This window comes from Aquarana catesbeiana, linkage group LG03, assembly GCF_042186555.1.
Source record: "Aquarana catesbeiana isolate 2022-GZ linkage group LG03, ASM4218655v1, whole genome shotgun sequence".
Taxonomy (NCBI): Eukaryota; Metazoa; Chordata; class Amphibia; order Anura; family Ranidae; genus Aquarana; species Aquarana catesbeiana.
Window position 1 is genome coordinate 470822405 of NC_133326.1, and position 18414 is coordinate 470840818.

The 18414-nt window shown below is 38.0% G+C and overlaps 1 protein-coding gene and 1 long non-coding RNA gene across 2 annotated transcripts in view; one reads left to right on the forward strand and one right to left on the reverse strand.

Moving 5' to 3' along the window:
• Positions 1–4611: 4611 nt before the first annotated feature.
• Positions 4612–18414, reverse strand: part of LOC141132485 (uncharacterized) — a 53309-nt gene continuing 39506 nt past the window's right edge. The window contains exon 3 of the long non-coding RNA XR_012242912.1: positions 4612–8406. This is a non-coding gene — a long non-coding RNA (uncharacterized lncRNA). The remainder of the gene's footprint in view (positions 8407–18414) is intronic.
• LOC141132482 (protocadherin alpha-C2-like) overlaps positions 8079–18414 on the forward strand; it is a 441772-nt gene continuing 431436 nt past the window's right edge. Inside the window, exon 1 of the mRNA XM_073620890.1 lies at positions 8079–10562. Within this exon, the coding sequence (XP_073476991.1) occupies positions 8205–10562 (2358 nt within the window). The 5' untranslated portion in view covers positions 8079–8204. The remainder of the gene's footprint in view (positions 10563–18414) is intronic.

Below are 18414 nucleotides of genomic sequence, written 5' to 3' on the forward strand. Positions count from 1 at the left end.
ATTTTGGACTCAGGGTAGAAGCTGAGTCACACGCTCTGAGGTGAGCACATTAGCTTAAGGGGGTCACGAAGGAGCACAGGAGCATGTTTTGCAGCACTCAGGATATCTTCGGCATGATGTTGGATTGTTGTCACAGCTGAACACCACCTGCACGCATTGTTTTATTATCACTGCTGGACATTATTTGCACACACTATTGAGAGTGCCAAAGAGAACTTTTTTTTTTTCATTTAAGAAAAGCAGGTTACTGTGTATTGAGCACTAAGCACACTTTTTATGTTGATTAAGACACTATGTATGGTGTAAAAAGCACAAATAAGCACTAATTTATGGTGTAACAAGCACTTGTTTTTTCACACCTTGTTTATTTATTCAACATTCATATTATTTGTATTTAATATTATCGCACTAGTAAGCACAGAGTTGGTTATTATTAATTTTGTTTTTGGGGTCACCCAAGCGCAGCGCATAACTTGTAAATTTATCCTATGCACGTTATATGAAGCGTGATTAGCGCATGCAGCTGGAGATAGCACAAGCAAGGCATAAGATCATTGTGGCTCACAGAATTTTTCCAATTTGATTAGGACACCGGAGATGTTACTGATAGCCCAGTCTCACTGCTGGGAACATACAATGGAATGTCCTTCCAGCACAAACAGAGAAACACATATATGTAGTGCCCAGGAATAAATCCTTCTTCCTGGACACCCCATATATGTGTTATGTGGAGGCAAAGGATTTACTATCTGGTGTATTCCTCATAACTCTTGTGACCTAGCCTGTACTGAAATGGAATAAATACACACAGCAAATTGATTAACTAAAATGTACCACAAGTTGGGCGATTGCATAAAGTCCTAGAGACACTTTTCTGTCAGTGTAACCCTTTAAAATGACCTGCACCAGAATAAAAAAAATCCCTATCATCTATGTTGGTAGCTTTACCAACAGGTGTAGCAGATTGTGGTCGTTTTTATAGCATCACTATTACAAAGTGGCTCGATTACTGCCCTAGATCCCAAACTAATTACCTCCAGTTTGTAGATAATGAAACCGGAGGTAATTAAGATGAACTATAATTTGGCATACAGTTAAAATTTTTCCCAACTCAAACCAATAGGCCAGTTATATTAGATTACCCTAAGAAATGTATCATACAGAAGAAAAAGGCCGTAGTAATTACCACAAAGGAATAGATTACTATTTTAAAAAGTGAAGTGTGGGTTTACAAAAAAGAACAAATATACATACCTTAATGGCTTCAGTATTGATCCGATGCTACAGCTGTCCCTCACTGGCTCAGTGCCAGAAACTGAGCCATCAAAGACCACCGATCACCCAGCTTTCAGTGAGCAGAGAACCAGTGACTGACAGCCTCTGCTCTGCCCCTCTAGTGCTCCAGCGCATGTGGAGCTAGTGGGAAAGGCTGGCTCAGGCTCTCCAGAGCATACTGAGAGGCTGAGCCAGGTGTCAGTCATACATTATTATTGTGAGATGGCCGCTCCCTGCCCCTCCAATGCTCAGCGCTCCAGTGAGCGTGGAGGAGCAGAGTAGAGAGCTGCTGATTGACAGTCAGCAGCTCTCTGCTCGGGGAGCTGTGAGAATGTCACCATCGGCGATGTTCCATCGCTCGATTCTCAGTGCAGAGGTTCTGGGTGGACAGATGCAGCATTGGACTGATGCTGCATCCACCTAGGTAAGTATGGAGGAAAAACCCCCAAACCCATACTTCTCTTTTAACAGACACAGTATGCAATTCTGAATAATATTTAATGAGAAAATGTATAACTGAGTTTATCCTTGCATCATTTGGTCAAATTCCTTTTCATAATTCTTAGTTTTAAGACAAAAAATGCAAGGAATATACTGTATGTATGATTGGAATATTAAGTTACATTGCCAATAACCTGTTATAGGTCTTTGTAAATTAAGAAAGGCTCCTGTTGGGTCATAATAGAACATTTTTGTTGTTTTTTCAGACCTATGTGTCATGTTAGCAAGGCTCTTTTTTTAAGATACTCTGTATAAGGATACACCTTCTTTTTAGATATTTTGAACACATAGAAATGTATAGAGCATACAGAAAAAGATGTCTCATAGGAGTGTTATAAAAAGAACACCAATCCTAAGGCACTAAAATTTAAATTACCATCCAGTGGAAAGATCTTACTACGGGTGGTTGCTGCTATGGACACCAGATAGAGACTGGTGGACTACATATACCAAAAAACACACCACAAAGTACACAAGGCTACCTGCAAACAACTACAAATATGAAAAATATCATTGTTTTATATAAGTAAGTACATATTGTATGTACTGCATTCTGCTTACACTGCTTCAATAAATCAAACTAATTATCGTTATACATGGTGGGAGGGTGTATGCTATACTATTACTTTATTTTAATTAACACTTTACAGACTAAATAAGGTTAAATGAAAATGTTAATTTTATGATGTCTAAATATTCCCGCTTTCTTACAGCTATGTTAAATGTTTTAATTAAGCATGCTTTGTCAGAGCAGCTAACACCAGCTTTGTAACTGTGGATAGCCATATTTTCCAAAAGTTCCTTTAAAAAAAATGTGTTTATTGTTGACTTTTGAAGTTTAAGTAGTAAAAATGGCTTGGCCAAGGAAAATTACAGCATTTCTAAGTCTCTTTGTTGGCTCTTATCTTGCAAGCCTTTAGTCAAAGGGTATTAACTGGGAGGCTTAATAGAATAAGAAAAATATCAGATTAACATTTGCATTGATGATGATGACATGTTAACACTCACAATCACAAAGAAAAACATCTGCTAAAGGCATTTTTTCTGCAATAATATTTATTTTGTTCAATGTTCTAATGGCTTAATTTTGTACAAAATTTGTGTAGATAACTGAATCCATTTAAGATAATATATAATGAGGAATAAAACACTAATTATAAAATATAACCTTATTAAACATACACGGTATCCAATAATTTATTTTGGCTCATTTCATCTCAGTTCCTTATTTTGAACAAATATTTTAAAACAATAAAGTTTGGCTATGGTTTGTTCTTTTTTTAGAATATAAAATTCATATCATATTACCACATTTTGTTACAGGATATCTACCACTGTCACTGGAGCTATGCTTCATTCCATTCTTCAAAAAACACATTTACTTAATCTTTTGTTAACACAGAAAGGTATGAAGTATGGTAATTTGTATATGTGTGTACTTAAAATGTCCAGTCATGCACTCAATAATGAAGAAAAAGACAGCTTGTTCTTTATGTGACTTAATTATTGTAGTGCTATTACTATTGTTACTCAGTGGCTAATTGTGACCACCTCATTTAAAGTTCCAGGGCGACTCTCTCCTTTTTTGCATAATTATTGTAGTGCAAACAGTTTCACTTGACTTCACCTTACTTCATGAATTGGTAAATTAGGCCCATGGAGTATTTTGGTGACAAAGATTACAAACAAAGATTCTCTTGTTTGTAATATTTTGCTAATGTAATTTAATAAAAGGGCAAACCAAAAACATTGTTAGAAAAAGAATTGTGTCTAAGATGACATGACTATGGTGGCATATATGGCCCTTGCAATGAAAATCTATGTCTTACTTATCACTAGAGAAGAACTAATTCCAAGTAATTCATTTGTTTTACAGTAGATCTGAATCTGATTTTAATATGCAAAAGTAGATATATTCAGTTAGGGTTAAAGACATCTCTAGATAAAACAGCTTTCTTTTCAGAACATAAGTCTTACTGCCTAGGATGGACCTTAGCCCAAAGTAACACCTCAAATAATTATTACAGTGAAATCAATGATAACACACAATAATAATTGATAAATGAAAGCAACAGCATTGCTAAAATGCAATTGAAGGGACAGATTAAAAGTTAAGAAAAATGTTGACAGCTTATAGGTTAAATAAATAAAAAAAATCAGGTTGCTGCCACTGATGGGCTCTAATGCTCTGATGACAAACTTTAAGATGTTAGTTAACACATTAGATATGAATGATAATGCTATGAATGTTTTTTATTTTTTTTTTACATATGGCAGTTGTGTTCCTATATGTTTCTGTTAACAAGGATCCAGATGTTAGTCTTACTGTCATCCACATTTATAAATCATGAGAAGGGCTATTGCCACGTCTGGAAAAATCCTATTTGCAATAACCTCTAGACTAAGGGAATATGTTTCACTGACAGCGAACAAACAAGCAGAGTAGTACCTACTTTCATACTTCAATTTTAAAATGACCACTACTATAGTTTCACCATCACTTTCAGTATGCTAATATTTTATCCATAAGTATTTTTTCAAATATTTGCATCAATACTTTTCTTTATTATTTTCACTACACATTCAGTTAGTAGACACAAAGTTGATAGGTCTCCCATGTCTGATCTAAAAACATAGCAGAGTAACTGTAGAAAAAGATCAAGTGGTCCATCAAGTCTGCCCTGCTTCCCATTTTTAAAATTGTCAATTGTCTCTATCAGAAAAGGAGAAGCTGTTAGTAGATATGTCTTACAAACAAGTGACAAAATATATATTTTTTATTGTAAACATATAAACAATACACAATGTATATTGATTATTGATTATAAGGTTCCTTACTTTTTTTACTTAATTTTAATTAGGTAATATTACATTATTTTATATGAATATTTCATAATTTGCCACTTGTAGCTAGCTAATGGAGCTTTGAGTCAGACCAAGATCTCCCTGGGGGCTCGGCTTTCACTGCCTTTCTTCTAGCAGGGATGTCTTAACTAAAAAAGTATTAAAGTTTGCCAGAAAGATGAAGTTGTGGCTTAACATATTTAAAAGCCCAACATTCATAGCAAACAGCAAGTTCATGATAAATCATTTAAAAAACACTAATTTGTAACATAATGTTTTGGAAAAATAATTACATAGCTGGTTTTAATGAATCTTCTTTGTAACTGGAGCAGTGCAGACTTTTGGATGGGGTAATTGTCTTCCTGTCACTCTGCAAATTAGTAAATTGATGCAAGTCTGGCTTATATGGATCAGTTTACTCATTCGTATAACCCTGGGTACTTTAAGGTTGACCAATATTATTGTGCAAAACGTTTTCATACCTCACAACATACATTTACTTTACGGTGTTATGAAAATATCTAAAGAGCATAATGTATGCCTGGATGAACACAAGACATAATTATGGCCTTTTGTGTATCACCTAGGTTGTCTGGATTCTACTTTGGATATATTGTAATTTTAGACAGAACACTTTGCTTATTTGACTGAGAGGTGATTTTTCAGTTTTATTATGGTAAATGGTCCTTTAACTGAATTCTAGTTTAAAATGACAATACAATTATAAGTAAGATAAAGGTATTTATATACTGTAAGAAATAGTTTTATGTAACTATTATTTGGACTACTGATTACCATCTTTATTTTCTTTCTAGTTTATATAACTTTACATTTATTTGTATAATTAAACTTTATAAATACAATTTGCTTAAAAAATTCTATTTTTATTGTTTCATATAGTTGTTTTATTTAAATATTGTAATTAGTTGTCATTTAAATGTATTTTAAATGTGATTAGATTCTACTTGTTTATCTATCTATCTATCTAGCTAGCTATCTATCTATCTATCTATCTATCTATCTATCTATCTATCTATCTATCTATCTATCTATCTATCTATCTATCTATCTATCTATCTATCTATCTATCTATCTATCTGTCTATCTATATATCTTTGTAGTTAACTAGCTATTGCTTTTTTGTCTTCTTTTTTTATGTTCTATTTGTTTATTTTTTTTATGTTACATTAACAGATCTATGCTGGTCAATGTAAAACATGAATTCCGAAACATTAATAGTAAAATAATTTGTTACTGGTTAATTTAACAACCTTAAGAATGTATCCCTAATTTTTATTCTATGCTTCACAAATATGTGCTCTCTTTGTTTACTGCAGTGCATAAAAGTACCAATACAAGTGTTTGATTATAAAAAAATAAGATAACATAAACAAACAAAGTAATTATTTTCCTGAAACATTGTTAAAGACAAAATGATAAAAACCAGTATACAAGGTCAAGATCCACTTAACAATATAATAGGAGAATAAAAAATAAAATTAGCTGTGTATGTTGTAAAATAGTTTGTATCATGGGGAGTACACTGTTTTTATAATGAATTGGGGTACATTTTGAATATCATGTTATAATAGGCCTTACAGCACTGAATGAAGTTAGAGATTGCCTTGGTGACTTTGTCATTTGCTTTCTTACATTGTTGCAACTTTATGCATGATATTTTGTTTTGATTCCAGCTAAATTCTTACAAATTAATTTAAATAAGGTATTCTTTAAAAAGATTTTAACAATTTGCACTAGATCTATCCCTGACAAGCAGGGGTATTTGTTAAGAGAACAATCAGTTGAACTTAAAGTGGATGTAAACCCACCACTCACCCAGTATAAACTAATGGCACAATATTAATCTGTGCACATATACATAATATACACATATACATAACTCCTGCATGTACCCTTACCTTTCCTCTGTAACCCCCTTCAGCTGTAATTCTGGAAAAGGTGGGTGGGTCTCTTTGCTGGAGCTTGGTGGGCGGGGTCATGACGTCACAAGATTACCCGCCCACCTCTACACTCTGCTACTCTTTCTGCTGGCATCCTGGGAGCTAACTGCACCATGAATATCTTCTTCAGTCACGCTGATCTTCTGCTGATCTCGTGGCTCACACCTCATGATGAGTAACATCCAGTCAAAACTCAGGAAAAGCACCACATGACTTCAGCATCTTTGAGGTTTTTTCTTTTCCACATGACTTCAGCATGCCCAATCATGCTGAGGTGTGGAACAGCCAATCCTAGGAGAGCTTGAGAAGAAAGGAGGAAGAATTTGAATCTGGAATAGCTCTCTCTGCTCTCACGCTAGCGCATGAGATAAAGAAATCAGATGCCAGTCACAGCAGTGGGGGATGTGGCAAAACAAACTTATCTGTGTGTCATTTTTTTATCTTAGATAAAAATGACAAGAGGGTTGCTCATAGCTGGATTAACTCTTCATGGCAAGACTGGGCACAGAAGACTTGACATCCTCTACTGTACAAGGTAGAAGTTTTCATTAAAAAATTTTTTCAGGTTTACATCTACTTTAAGTGTCAACAGGTTCATAAATTAAGACACTGAGATTAAGGGATATTATACATTTTTAAATTATATATTTATATATATTTTTTTAAATAGAATGCAAATGTTGTCTTTCAATACTTTAATAAATCACTGGTAACTGGTGAGAACCGGGAGTACTCACAGTCCTAGCTAAATAAAATGGTTTTACATTTTTTTACTTTTATATAAATAGTTATATTTTATTAATTTTAACAGTAGAATTATTTGTAAACAATTGGTAGTAAAACAAGTAAAAATCCCTTTCAATCAGTTGACTGAAAAACAAATAAAAATGTACTTCATTTACATGCTTTTATTGCAAAGGACAAACTTGTAATCATTTTCAATTTTCTTCAGTTTTACAGCTTACACTTGTTCAGTGAACCAGTGATTGTTTTAAACATCCATTAGGATCATGGAAAAATATCTTTCAGCTTCTTTTAACGTGATTGTATATTTGAGATGCATATAGTTAGCTAGTGTAAAATGATTCCTTTAAGAAAGCATACCCTATATATTATATATATATTTAAATAATTCATGTAAGTAAGAGATTAATGTAGTCACATAAAAAGTTAGGTATACAGTTTAAAAAGTACAGCTTACATTGCAGATATCTCACTGTCTCTTCCAATGATAAGGCCAATATCAAAATAAAAAAAAAATTATAGACCATGTATGATAATGCAGTTTAAACAAGGACAACAGCATGTATTCTTGTTTTTTTCTGAACATTTTTTTTCATTAATCAAGAAAAAAATGAAAACCAAATTGTAGCCTTTTAAAAACGTGCACGCATTTTCATTGTGAACATGTTGCAGTTTAAAATTCAGACACTAGATGACACTGTGCACTAATTTATGGCATCAGTTTAAAGAATGAATAGATGTATTTGTAAATACCAACTGTGCTTCTTGAAGCTGGGGTTTCGGCCATGATAGATTTCATTTTCCTTATTGTGGAAATCAATTGAGAGTGCATGACTTTGTACAAGAGAAACTATCATCTCCAGTCTGGGAATTTAAGAAATGTTTAATCCAAATCTGGATTACCAAGCAAAAAATAGGTTTATTCATTTCTTTTTGCTACAAATGTCATGGGATGTCATCTTGAGTCAGCTGCATTACATTATCCCAGAGGAATCCAAGCACGGAACGTTTGTTGGAAGAATTGCTCAGGATCTGGGACTGGATATAGGTGAGATTAATTCCAGAATGTTACGTGTTATCTCTGTGGATGAAAAAGAATATTTCCAAGTTAATCTAAAGAATGGAATATTGTTTATTAAGGAGACAATAGACAGAGAGCTGCTGTGTCCAGAAACACCCTTCTGTATTATCCCTCTGCAGATTATTGTAGACAAGCCTGTACAGATGTATCGTGTAGATGTTGAAATAGAAGACATTAATGACAATAGTCCAGCCTTCACTTCCATAATTTATAATCTAATCATCTCAGAACTCAGACCTACAGGATCTCATTTCCCTTTAAAGGCGGCAGCTGATCCAGACCTTGGAACAAATTCTATTATAAATTATGAGCTCAGTGCTAATGATTATTTTGCATTAGATTTTCAGAAATACATGAACCAGATTAGGTCTTTAGAGCTTGTGCTAAAGAAACCTCTTGACAGAGAAAAGCAGTCTGTTCACAATCTGACAATGGTAGCCTATGATGGTGGAAAACCACGATTAAGTGGCACGACACAAATAGTAATTAACATTGAAGATGTTAATGATAATGCCCCCTCATTTGATCAACCATTTTACCAGTGTAGTGTGGTTGAAAATGCGCCAAAGGGATCTCTGGTGTTTAAATTAAATGCTACAGATCTAGACCAGGGACAGAATGGTGAAATAGTTTATGAATTTAATAGTGCAGAGAAAATGAGCACAGTTTTTAGTCTTAATAAACACTCAGGAGAAATTCTGGTGAAAGGTGAAATAGACTTTGAAAAGATCAAAATGTATGAAATTCAAATTGATGCAATTGATAATGGGGATCATCCAATGATTGGACACTGTAAAATCTTAGTGAGTGTTATAGATGTCAATGACAATCCCCCTGAGATGACAGTGACATCACTTTCTGTTCCTGTTCCTGAAAATTCACCTCTAGGAACAACTGTTGCAATTATCACAGTACGGGACAAAGACTCAGGGTCAAATGGAAAAGTAAATTGTCAGATTTCTGTTGATGCACCCTTCAAAATCAATTCAGCATACACAGGTGACTTTTCACTGACATTAAATCACCCATTAGATCGAGAAAGTAAAGATGAATATGAAGTTGTAATTATTGCAAGAGATGAAGGTTTCCCATCTCTATCAATCTCTAAAACTATAAAAGTTCCTATTAGTGATGTGAATGACAATGCACCCCAATTTCACCAGCTTGTTGACATAATCTTTATCAAAGAAAACAATCCACCAGGATCTCATGTTTATACAGCCTCAGCCTCTGACCCAGATATTGCCCAGAATTCTTTTATCACATATTCAGTCAGTGATGGCACCATTGATGGAATCCCCATCTCTTCCTACATCTCTGTAAATCCAGAAAATGGAAAGATATTCACTTTGGTTTCATTTGATCATGAACAGCTCAGTTACTTCCAGTGTCACATAACAGCTACTGATGCCGGTCTGCCTCCACTCAGTTCTACTCTAACACTAAACATTTTTATTGAAGATATTAATGACAATGCACCTACATTTCCTGCATCTTATTCTGCCATGACAATTAAGACTCCCAAATCAGCCCACCCCGGAAACCTAATAACTAAGGTTAGAGCTATTGATATGGATTCTGGTTACAATGCCTGGGTGTCATATACTTTTAAGGATTCATCAGTAAATGTGCCATTTATTATTTCTGAAAAAACAGGAGAAATTTGTCTTAAACGGCCATTTTCAGATTCAGATATTGAAGAATACAGACTAATCATAGTCGCACAGGACCATGGGAACCCAGTGATGACAACTCTAACGGAAATCTTTATCTCCTTAGTGGAATCAAATGAAGAAATCAACACAATAGATAATAGCGAGTCAAAAAGCAATAAGGAGGAATCTTCTGACACAAACATATACTTAGTTGTTGCTATTTGCATAATATCAAGTATATTTCTCATTACCTTAATCACCTTTACTGTTTTAAGATGGCAAAAATACAAAGAGGAGATCAATGATTTAAAAGAAAGTTACAAAATATGTTCGAATACTGGAGGCAGTTGGATGTATTCTCAGCATACCCAGTATCGGGTTTGCTCAAACTCACTTCAAGGCAAAAATGACCTAATTGTTTTCACACCAAATAACTCTCAAAACCCAAGTAATGAAGAACATCAAAATCAAGAAAGTGTCAGACCAGCTTCTTTCTATCAGGTACATTATTTCCTAATTATTACAGTATATGTATTTTTAAATAATTTTCTCATGACCTCAAAAGCTTTAAACCTGAATGACATGCAATTATCTAAATATCTAAATACTAAGTTGAAATGCCTACTGTACATAGGAATGCTTTATCTGTCTTAGGACTTTTATTTTTAACCAGTCAGTTTTGTGATTTATGTATGTTCAAACCAAAAGATGCACCGAAAACACACAAAAATCTAAGGGGTTGATTTACTAAAACTGGAAAGTGCAAAATTTGCTACAGCCCTGCATAAAACCCAATCAGCTTTCAGGTTTTTTTTTGTCAAAGCTTAATAGAACAAGCTGAAGCTAGAAGCTGATTGGCTACCACAGGTGCAGATTTTGCACTATACAGTTTTAGTAAATTAAACCCCTAAGTGTGTACTTAATGATCCACAAATGGCAATTGTATCGCATGCATAATCCAATGCACTTTGGCAACCAAAAAAAATCTACCTTTATCAGGGCTTTAACATCTATCAGAGTGTCTACTGGACTCAAACAATGGCAACTTGGGTATATCAAATCAGAGCAAGCGAGATCTCTATTACAGCTGCATGGTTGTGTAATGCTGGCACTTGTGTAATAGAGATGTGTTTGGTTTTAACTTCATAAATGTGTATGAGGGGAAGAACTGCAAATTACACTAGAAGATATGCAATCTTCATAGACTTTCTTGCATTTTTCCTCTATACAACACAATTTAATTTGATACATCTATAACTGCACTAGTAATGGCATGTATTTTAAATATGGTATTAGGAAGAAAATTAACCATTTTGTGTATATTTTCTTGAAGAAATTAAGTATCGTGTTACAAAAAATATTTAGCAATGTGTGTTGAGGCACAAAAGATACAAAAATCTTGACCATATTTTGTGCTAGAATACCTATATACTGTATTTCTTTAAGATAGGGTTAACACGTTTTCTTGTTACAGGATACCTAATTTAACTAAGAAAATATACCAATATCAGCAGATATCATCTTTAACAATAATTGTTCTCTAGAGTAAATAGAAACATCTTTTAGCATTCAGGGATCCACTGCCCAACTAGTAGAATTGTTGGGCAGTGGATCCCTTGGAAGAATAAGAGGTAATAGTCCATATCATCTTCAGTAGCAGTCCCAGTCTTCAGTAGCAGTCCCATTTAGCTCACTGAACTGTATCCCTTATCACCAGCATATATAAATGCATACATATGAGGTGCACTTAACAAAGTAGGTAAAAGTCTGGTACTGCTCGTTCTGCAGTTAAGCTTTGTGAGCTGGGCCCTGTTTGTATGATGTGCATACATAGAGTCATGTCACTCATTGCTAAAGCATGCAGACAAACAGACTTCAATGAAGCCTTTGCATCTTTCTCCATGCTAACTGGTGCACAATGAACCAGCATTTAAAAAATGTAAACATTTTGGTACAAGAAGTGTTTTTCTTGTTTCCCGTGCTTATGTGGTGAAGTTTCATGTGTTTTATGGTTTCCTGCATTAGAAAAGGCTCTAAAGATAATTCTGAGGACAAAGAACTGATGAAGTGTTGGTCAGGATGTAGCTTTAAGTAAAAAAAAAATGCGTGGCGTCTGAAATATTATTCCATGAAGAACAAAGATACATAGATAACATATATTTGACTTAGTTTATTTCTTGACACATAGTATGTTTTGTGCGCTTTAGATATATTTTGGAAAACATGAATTGAAATGCTAAAGACAGAAATCAAACCTGATTCCCCTTTTAATGTTTTATTTTACTGTTGCAATTGCTAGCAACGTTTTTTCTAGGAAAAATGTTAGACTGCTCACTAAAAAGAAAAAAACTGTGTAATATGACATAAGAAGCTCTAACTACCACTGAATAGTAGCTCCTAGCTACTCCTAGCTACTTGATGAGTTTTCTGCCTGGCTACCCTACTTTCTCTCTTCGGAAATTCCCACAATCCTTCTCAGTGATTTCAACATCCCTGCTAATACAAACACCCCTGCTACTTCTAAACTTCTTAGTCTAACCTCTTCATTTGACCTGAAGCAATGGGTACAGGCTTCTACGCACTCTGATGGCAACGCCCTTGACCTTGTATTCTCCTATGCACTCCATGCAACTTCTCAAACAATCCTTTTCCTCTCTCCGACCACCACCTTATTAGTTTCTCTTTCCCCCGTCTTTCACCACCTTTCCCTCCAATCGCCTAACCATCACCCGTAGAAACTTTCGCAACTTCAACTCCTCTCTCCTCTATTCTGCTACTGACCACCTCTATGACAAAATCTCTCCCCGTCCTGCCCCAACCAAGCCATGTCCAACTACAATAAATCCCTGTCCTCCACCCTGGACAAGCTCGCTCCCCTCACTACACACAGAATCAGGCCTCGACCCCTACAACCCTGGCAAACAGATGACACTAAAATTCTCAAAAAACGTAGTCGCGCTCTTGAGCGTCTGTGGCACAAGACTAAGTCTCTCAAAGACTTCAACCAATACAAATCTGCCCTCCAAAAATACTATTCTTTCCTCCACACTGCCAAGCAAACCTATTTCACAACTCTTGTTAACACCTTCTCATCCAGTCCCCATAAACTCTTCTCTACCTTCAACTCTCTACTTCGTCCTCCACTGCCTCCACCCTCTGACTCACTCACTGCCCAGGAGATCGCTAATCACTTAAAAAACAAGATTGATACAATCCGTGATGAAATCTCCACTCTACAGGTATCTCCCCCAGTTAAGACCCCATGTCAACAAGTACAACTGACACTCCCCTTATGCAAATCTGCTACTACAGACGAAGTTGCTAAACTCCTTTCTATCGCCCATCTAACCACCTGTTCCCTGGACCCTATTCCCTCTCAAATGCTACGGTTGCTCTCTGACTCCATCCTATACTCTCTAACCCACATCTTTAATCTCTCCCTCAACATGCACTGGTTACCCCCATACTTAAAAAGCCGTCCTTGGACCCTACCAATCATAACAATCTTAACAACCTACGCCCTATCTCCTCGCTCCCCTTTTCCTCTAAACTAATTGAACTCCTGGTTTACAACCAACTGAGTGACCAAATCATTAAGAACAACCTTCTTGATCCCCTTCAATCTGGATTTCGCCCTCAACACTCAATAGAAATTGCTCTTTTAAAACTCACAAATGACCTACTAACTGCAAAAACCAACGGACACTATTCTGTACTCCTACTTCTGGGCCTTTCAGCAGCCTTTGACACAGTTGACCACCCCCTCCTCCTCAAAAAACTTTACTCCTTCGGTCTCCGTGACTGTGCTCTTCAGTGGCTCTCATCCTACCTATCCCAATGCACCTTCAGTGTCACTTACAATTCTACTTCCTCCACTCCTCTTCCCTTCTCCTTCGGGGTCCCCCAAGGTTCTGTTCTTGGACCTCTTTTATTTTCAATCTACACCTCTTCCCTGGGTCAGCTGATAGCCTCTCACGGCTTTCAATATTATTTCTACGCTGACGACACATAAATCTATCTCTTCACCCCTCAACTCACTCCATCAGTCTCCTCACGCATCACTAACTTACTAACCGACATATCTGTATGGATGTCACACCACTTCCTCAAACTCAACTTGTCCAAAACCGAGCTTATTATATTTCCTCCCCCACGTGCCTCTTCTCCTGACTTGTCTGTCGAGAGCAATGGCACAACCATCCACCCATCCCCACATGTCAGGGTGCTAGGTGTTATCTTGGATTCTGAACTCTCCTTTTGGCACCACATCCAATCACTTTTCAAAGCTTGCCGCCTCAACCTCCGCAACATTTCCAAACTACATCCCTTTCTAACCAATGAAACCACAAAGCTCCCGATTCACTCCCTGGTTATCTCTCGCCTCGACTTCTGCAACTCCCTCCTCATTGGCTTACCTTTAAATAGACTATCCCCCTTCAGTCCATCATGAATGCTGCTGCCAGACTCATCCACCTTACAAACCGCTCAGTGTCTGCTACCCCTCTCTGCCAATCCATCCATTGGCTGCCACTCGCCCAACAAATTAAATTCAAAATATTAACAATAAGTTACAAAGCCATCCACAACTCTGCCCCAGCTACATCACTAGCCTAGTCTCAAAATACCAACCTAATCACCCTCTCCGTTCCTCCCAAGACCTCCTGCTCTCTAGCTCCCTCATCACCTCCTCCCATACCTGCCTCCAGCACTTCTCCCGAGCCTCGCCCATCCTCTGGAATTCCCTACCCCAATCTGTCAGACTGTCTCCTAATTTATCCACTTTTAGGCGATCCCTGAAAACTTTCCTCTTCAGAGAAGCCTATCCTGCCTCCATCTAACAACTGCACTATTTTCTCCATTAGCTCATCCCCCACAACTATTACCCTGTTGTATAACTTGACCTTCCCTCCTAGATTGTAAGCTCTATCGAGCAGGGCTCTCTGAGACCTACTGTATTGAATTGTATTGTAATTGTACTGTCTGCCCTAATGTTGTAAAGCGCTGCGTAAACTGTCGGCGCTATATAAATCCTGTATAATAATAATAATACTCCTAAACCACTGATTTGGAAGGTGTAATTAGATGCATATTTTCATATATTTTAATGGTCTTAATATAAATATACTATGTTGCTTACATTTTGTCACTTATCAATAAATTTGAAATGGGGATATAAAGGAGAAAATGTCGAATGGCTACCTTGATAATATTTTGCTTTTGACTTATTCTTGTCAGAAACCATGAATCAGACTGGGACAGAAGTACAGTTAAATCACACTTGTTTAATAATAATAATAAAAAGGTAAACAGAGTAAACTTAGTCAAAACATAGAAATAGACAGAGTTCAGGAACCGGAACGGATAGTCAGACAAGCCAAAATGTCAGGGTGCCAGAGATGAGCATAGTAGAACAGCAAGCAGGATCTGGAGCCAGAAGGAATGTCAGCAAACCAAGTCTTTAACAGGAACACAGGAGAGCGTCTCCAGAGATGTGACCAAGGCGAAGGCAGAGATCATCTGGGCTGGGCGGCTTAAGTAGGCAGGATTGACAAACAGGATATCAACAGGTGAGTCACTGTGGAGAGAAAGGAGCTGGCAATTAGCCGACAGCTTTGAGAAGGAAGGGCTGAGCCCAGCCCTGACAGTACCCCCTCCTCAATGACCCCACCCCCTCGGAGGACCACCAGGCTTGAGGGGAAAACATCTATGGAAATCAAGGAGGAAGACAGGGACATGTAGTCCAAGGATGAGACCCAAGAGCCTTCCTCCGGACTGTACCCTTTGCAATGCACCAGGTACTGTATGCGCCCACAGAACCAACGGGAGTCAACAATGGACTGTACTTCATACTCCTCATGGTTCTCAACCTGTACAGGGTAAGGACGAGGCACCGAGGTGGTAAAGCAGTTGCAGACCAAAGGTTTTAATAAGGAGACATGAAATACATTTGAGATACGCATATTAGCAGGAAGGTCTAATGTGTAAGCCGCTGGGTTAATCCTGCAAAGAATGCAGAAAGGCCTAATAAACCGAGGTGTGAACTTCAGAGATGGAACATGAAGTCGGAGGTTGCGAGACAGCCAGACCCTGTCCCCAACCTGGTAGGAAGGCACAGGCAGGCGTCTGCGGTCAGCATGGAGTCTGTACCTATCATTAGCATGTCGCAAAGTCAGGCAACGTGGAAGGTTGGAAGCCATAGTTTGCCATAAACGGGGACAATCAGGAAGCAGAATTCAAGGCACTATTGTAAGAAAACGCCACCCATGGTAAGAGGTCTGACCAGTTGTTATGATGGTCAGAAATATAGCAACGTAGGAATTGCTCCACAAACTGATTGGCTCATTCTGCAGCCCCATTAGACTGGGGGTGATAAGCAGAGGAGAAAGCAAACTGAGTTCCCAACTGTGCACAAAAGGCTCACACAGGGACTATATGAGGATATCGTTGAGATAAACCACCACACATAACTGCAACAAATCTTGGAGGACATCGTTAATAAATTTCTGGAAAACTGCCGGGGCATTACAAAGGCCAAAAGGCATTACGAGGTACTCATAATGGCCTGCTCTGGTATTAATTGCAGTTTTCCACTCGTCGCCCTCCTTAATCCTCACGAGATTGTATGCCCCTCTCAAATCAAGCTTTGTAAAAACCGTTGCTCCCTTGAGGCGGTCAAATAACTTTGTTATCAATGGAATCGGATAGGCATTCTTAATTGTGAAACGATTGAGACCCCTATAATCAAAACAAGGTCTCAGTTCACCACTTTTCTTCACAAAGAAGAAACCAGCACCAGCAGGAGATGAGGATTTGTGGATGAAACCTTGAGAAAGTGCATCTGCAACATACTCTTCCATGGCCCTATCCTCCAAGACCGTCAAAAGGTAAACCTGGCCACTAGGGGGTATGGCACCAGGTTGAAGGTAATTGCACAATCATACGACTGGTGTGGAGGCAAACTACCGGTTTGACTTTTGTCAAAGACATTGCTAAAATGGCGGTACTTCTCCGGCAGGGAGGAGAGTGAAGAGGTGCACAGGACCTTGGCTACCTTCTAGAAGCATGTCTTACTGCATTGTGGCAAAAGAGGAGTTGTGCCTCTGTAACCAATGATAACCAATGACCAGCAGAAACATAGGTTAGGAAATAACTTGGAATTGGATTATCTTATGGTGAAGAGCCCCTACGGCCATGGACAACGGAACAGTCTCATGAGTCACATGGGCAGGCTGTAGGGGTCTCCCATCAAGAGCCTCCATGGCAAGTGGAGTGTCATGCATCTGTAGCGGAATTGAGTGCTTCGATACAAAGGCAGCATCAATGAACAGGCCTGCAGCCCCAGAGTCGATTAGAGCCTATATCTCGACGAACGACTCAGCCCAAGAAAGTTTAACTGAAACCAGGGGCTTATCCTTCTGGATAACTGGGGATGAAACAACGCCACCTAAGGTCTGTGCCTGACAGGACCTCAAGGTTCGGGTGTTCCCTGGATGGGTAGGACAAGACTTCAAAAAGTGACCTGCCTGGCCACAATAAAGGCACAATCTCTCCCTCCTCTTAAGGGTTCTCTAATCTGCAGAGAGACGCGTGAAGCCTGAGTGCATGGGTTCATCTTCACAGACCAACTCGGTACCAGAAGGCATGGGAGGTGAGGGAGGCAAGGGTGGGACTGCAAAGTTCAGAGACAAATGTACAGGAGGCTTTCACAAGTGCTCCTTAAAAGGAAGTCTTTCTCTTAGTCTGGAGTCAATGAGGATGGCAAACGTGATAAACTTCTCCAGCTCAGTGGGTATATTTTGGGCTGCTATCTCATTCTTGATGGTATACAAGAGACCATGAGAAAAAGCAGCCACGAGGGCCTCATTGTTCTAAGCAACCTCTGCTGCCAGAGTACGGAATTCAATGGCGTAATTGGCAACAGTTCTCATACTCTGTTTGATGAACATGAAGCACTTGGCAGCAGAAGTGTGCGGGAACATCAAATACCCTTTTAAAAGAAGCCACAAACTCTGGGTAACTCAAGACAACAGGTTTTTGTGTCTCCCATAGAGGGTTTGCCCAGGCCAAGGCTCTCTCAGAAAGCAAAGATATCACAAAACCTACTTTGCTTCTGTCCGTGGGAAATGCCTGGGGCAGCATCTAAAAGTATATCTCAACCTGGTTGAGAAACCCTCTGCATTGGACTGGATCACTCCCAAATCACTCGGGAAGTGGAACAGAACCAGACATACCTATCATAGAGGTAATACTAAATCAGCCAGGGTTCAGGAACTGGAATGGATAGTCAGACAAGCCAAAACATCAGGGAGCCAGAGATGAGCATAGTAAAACAGCAAGCAGGATCTGAAGCCAG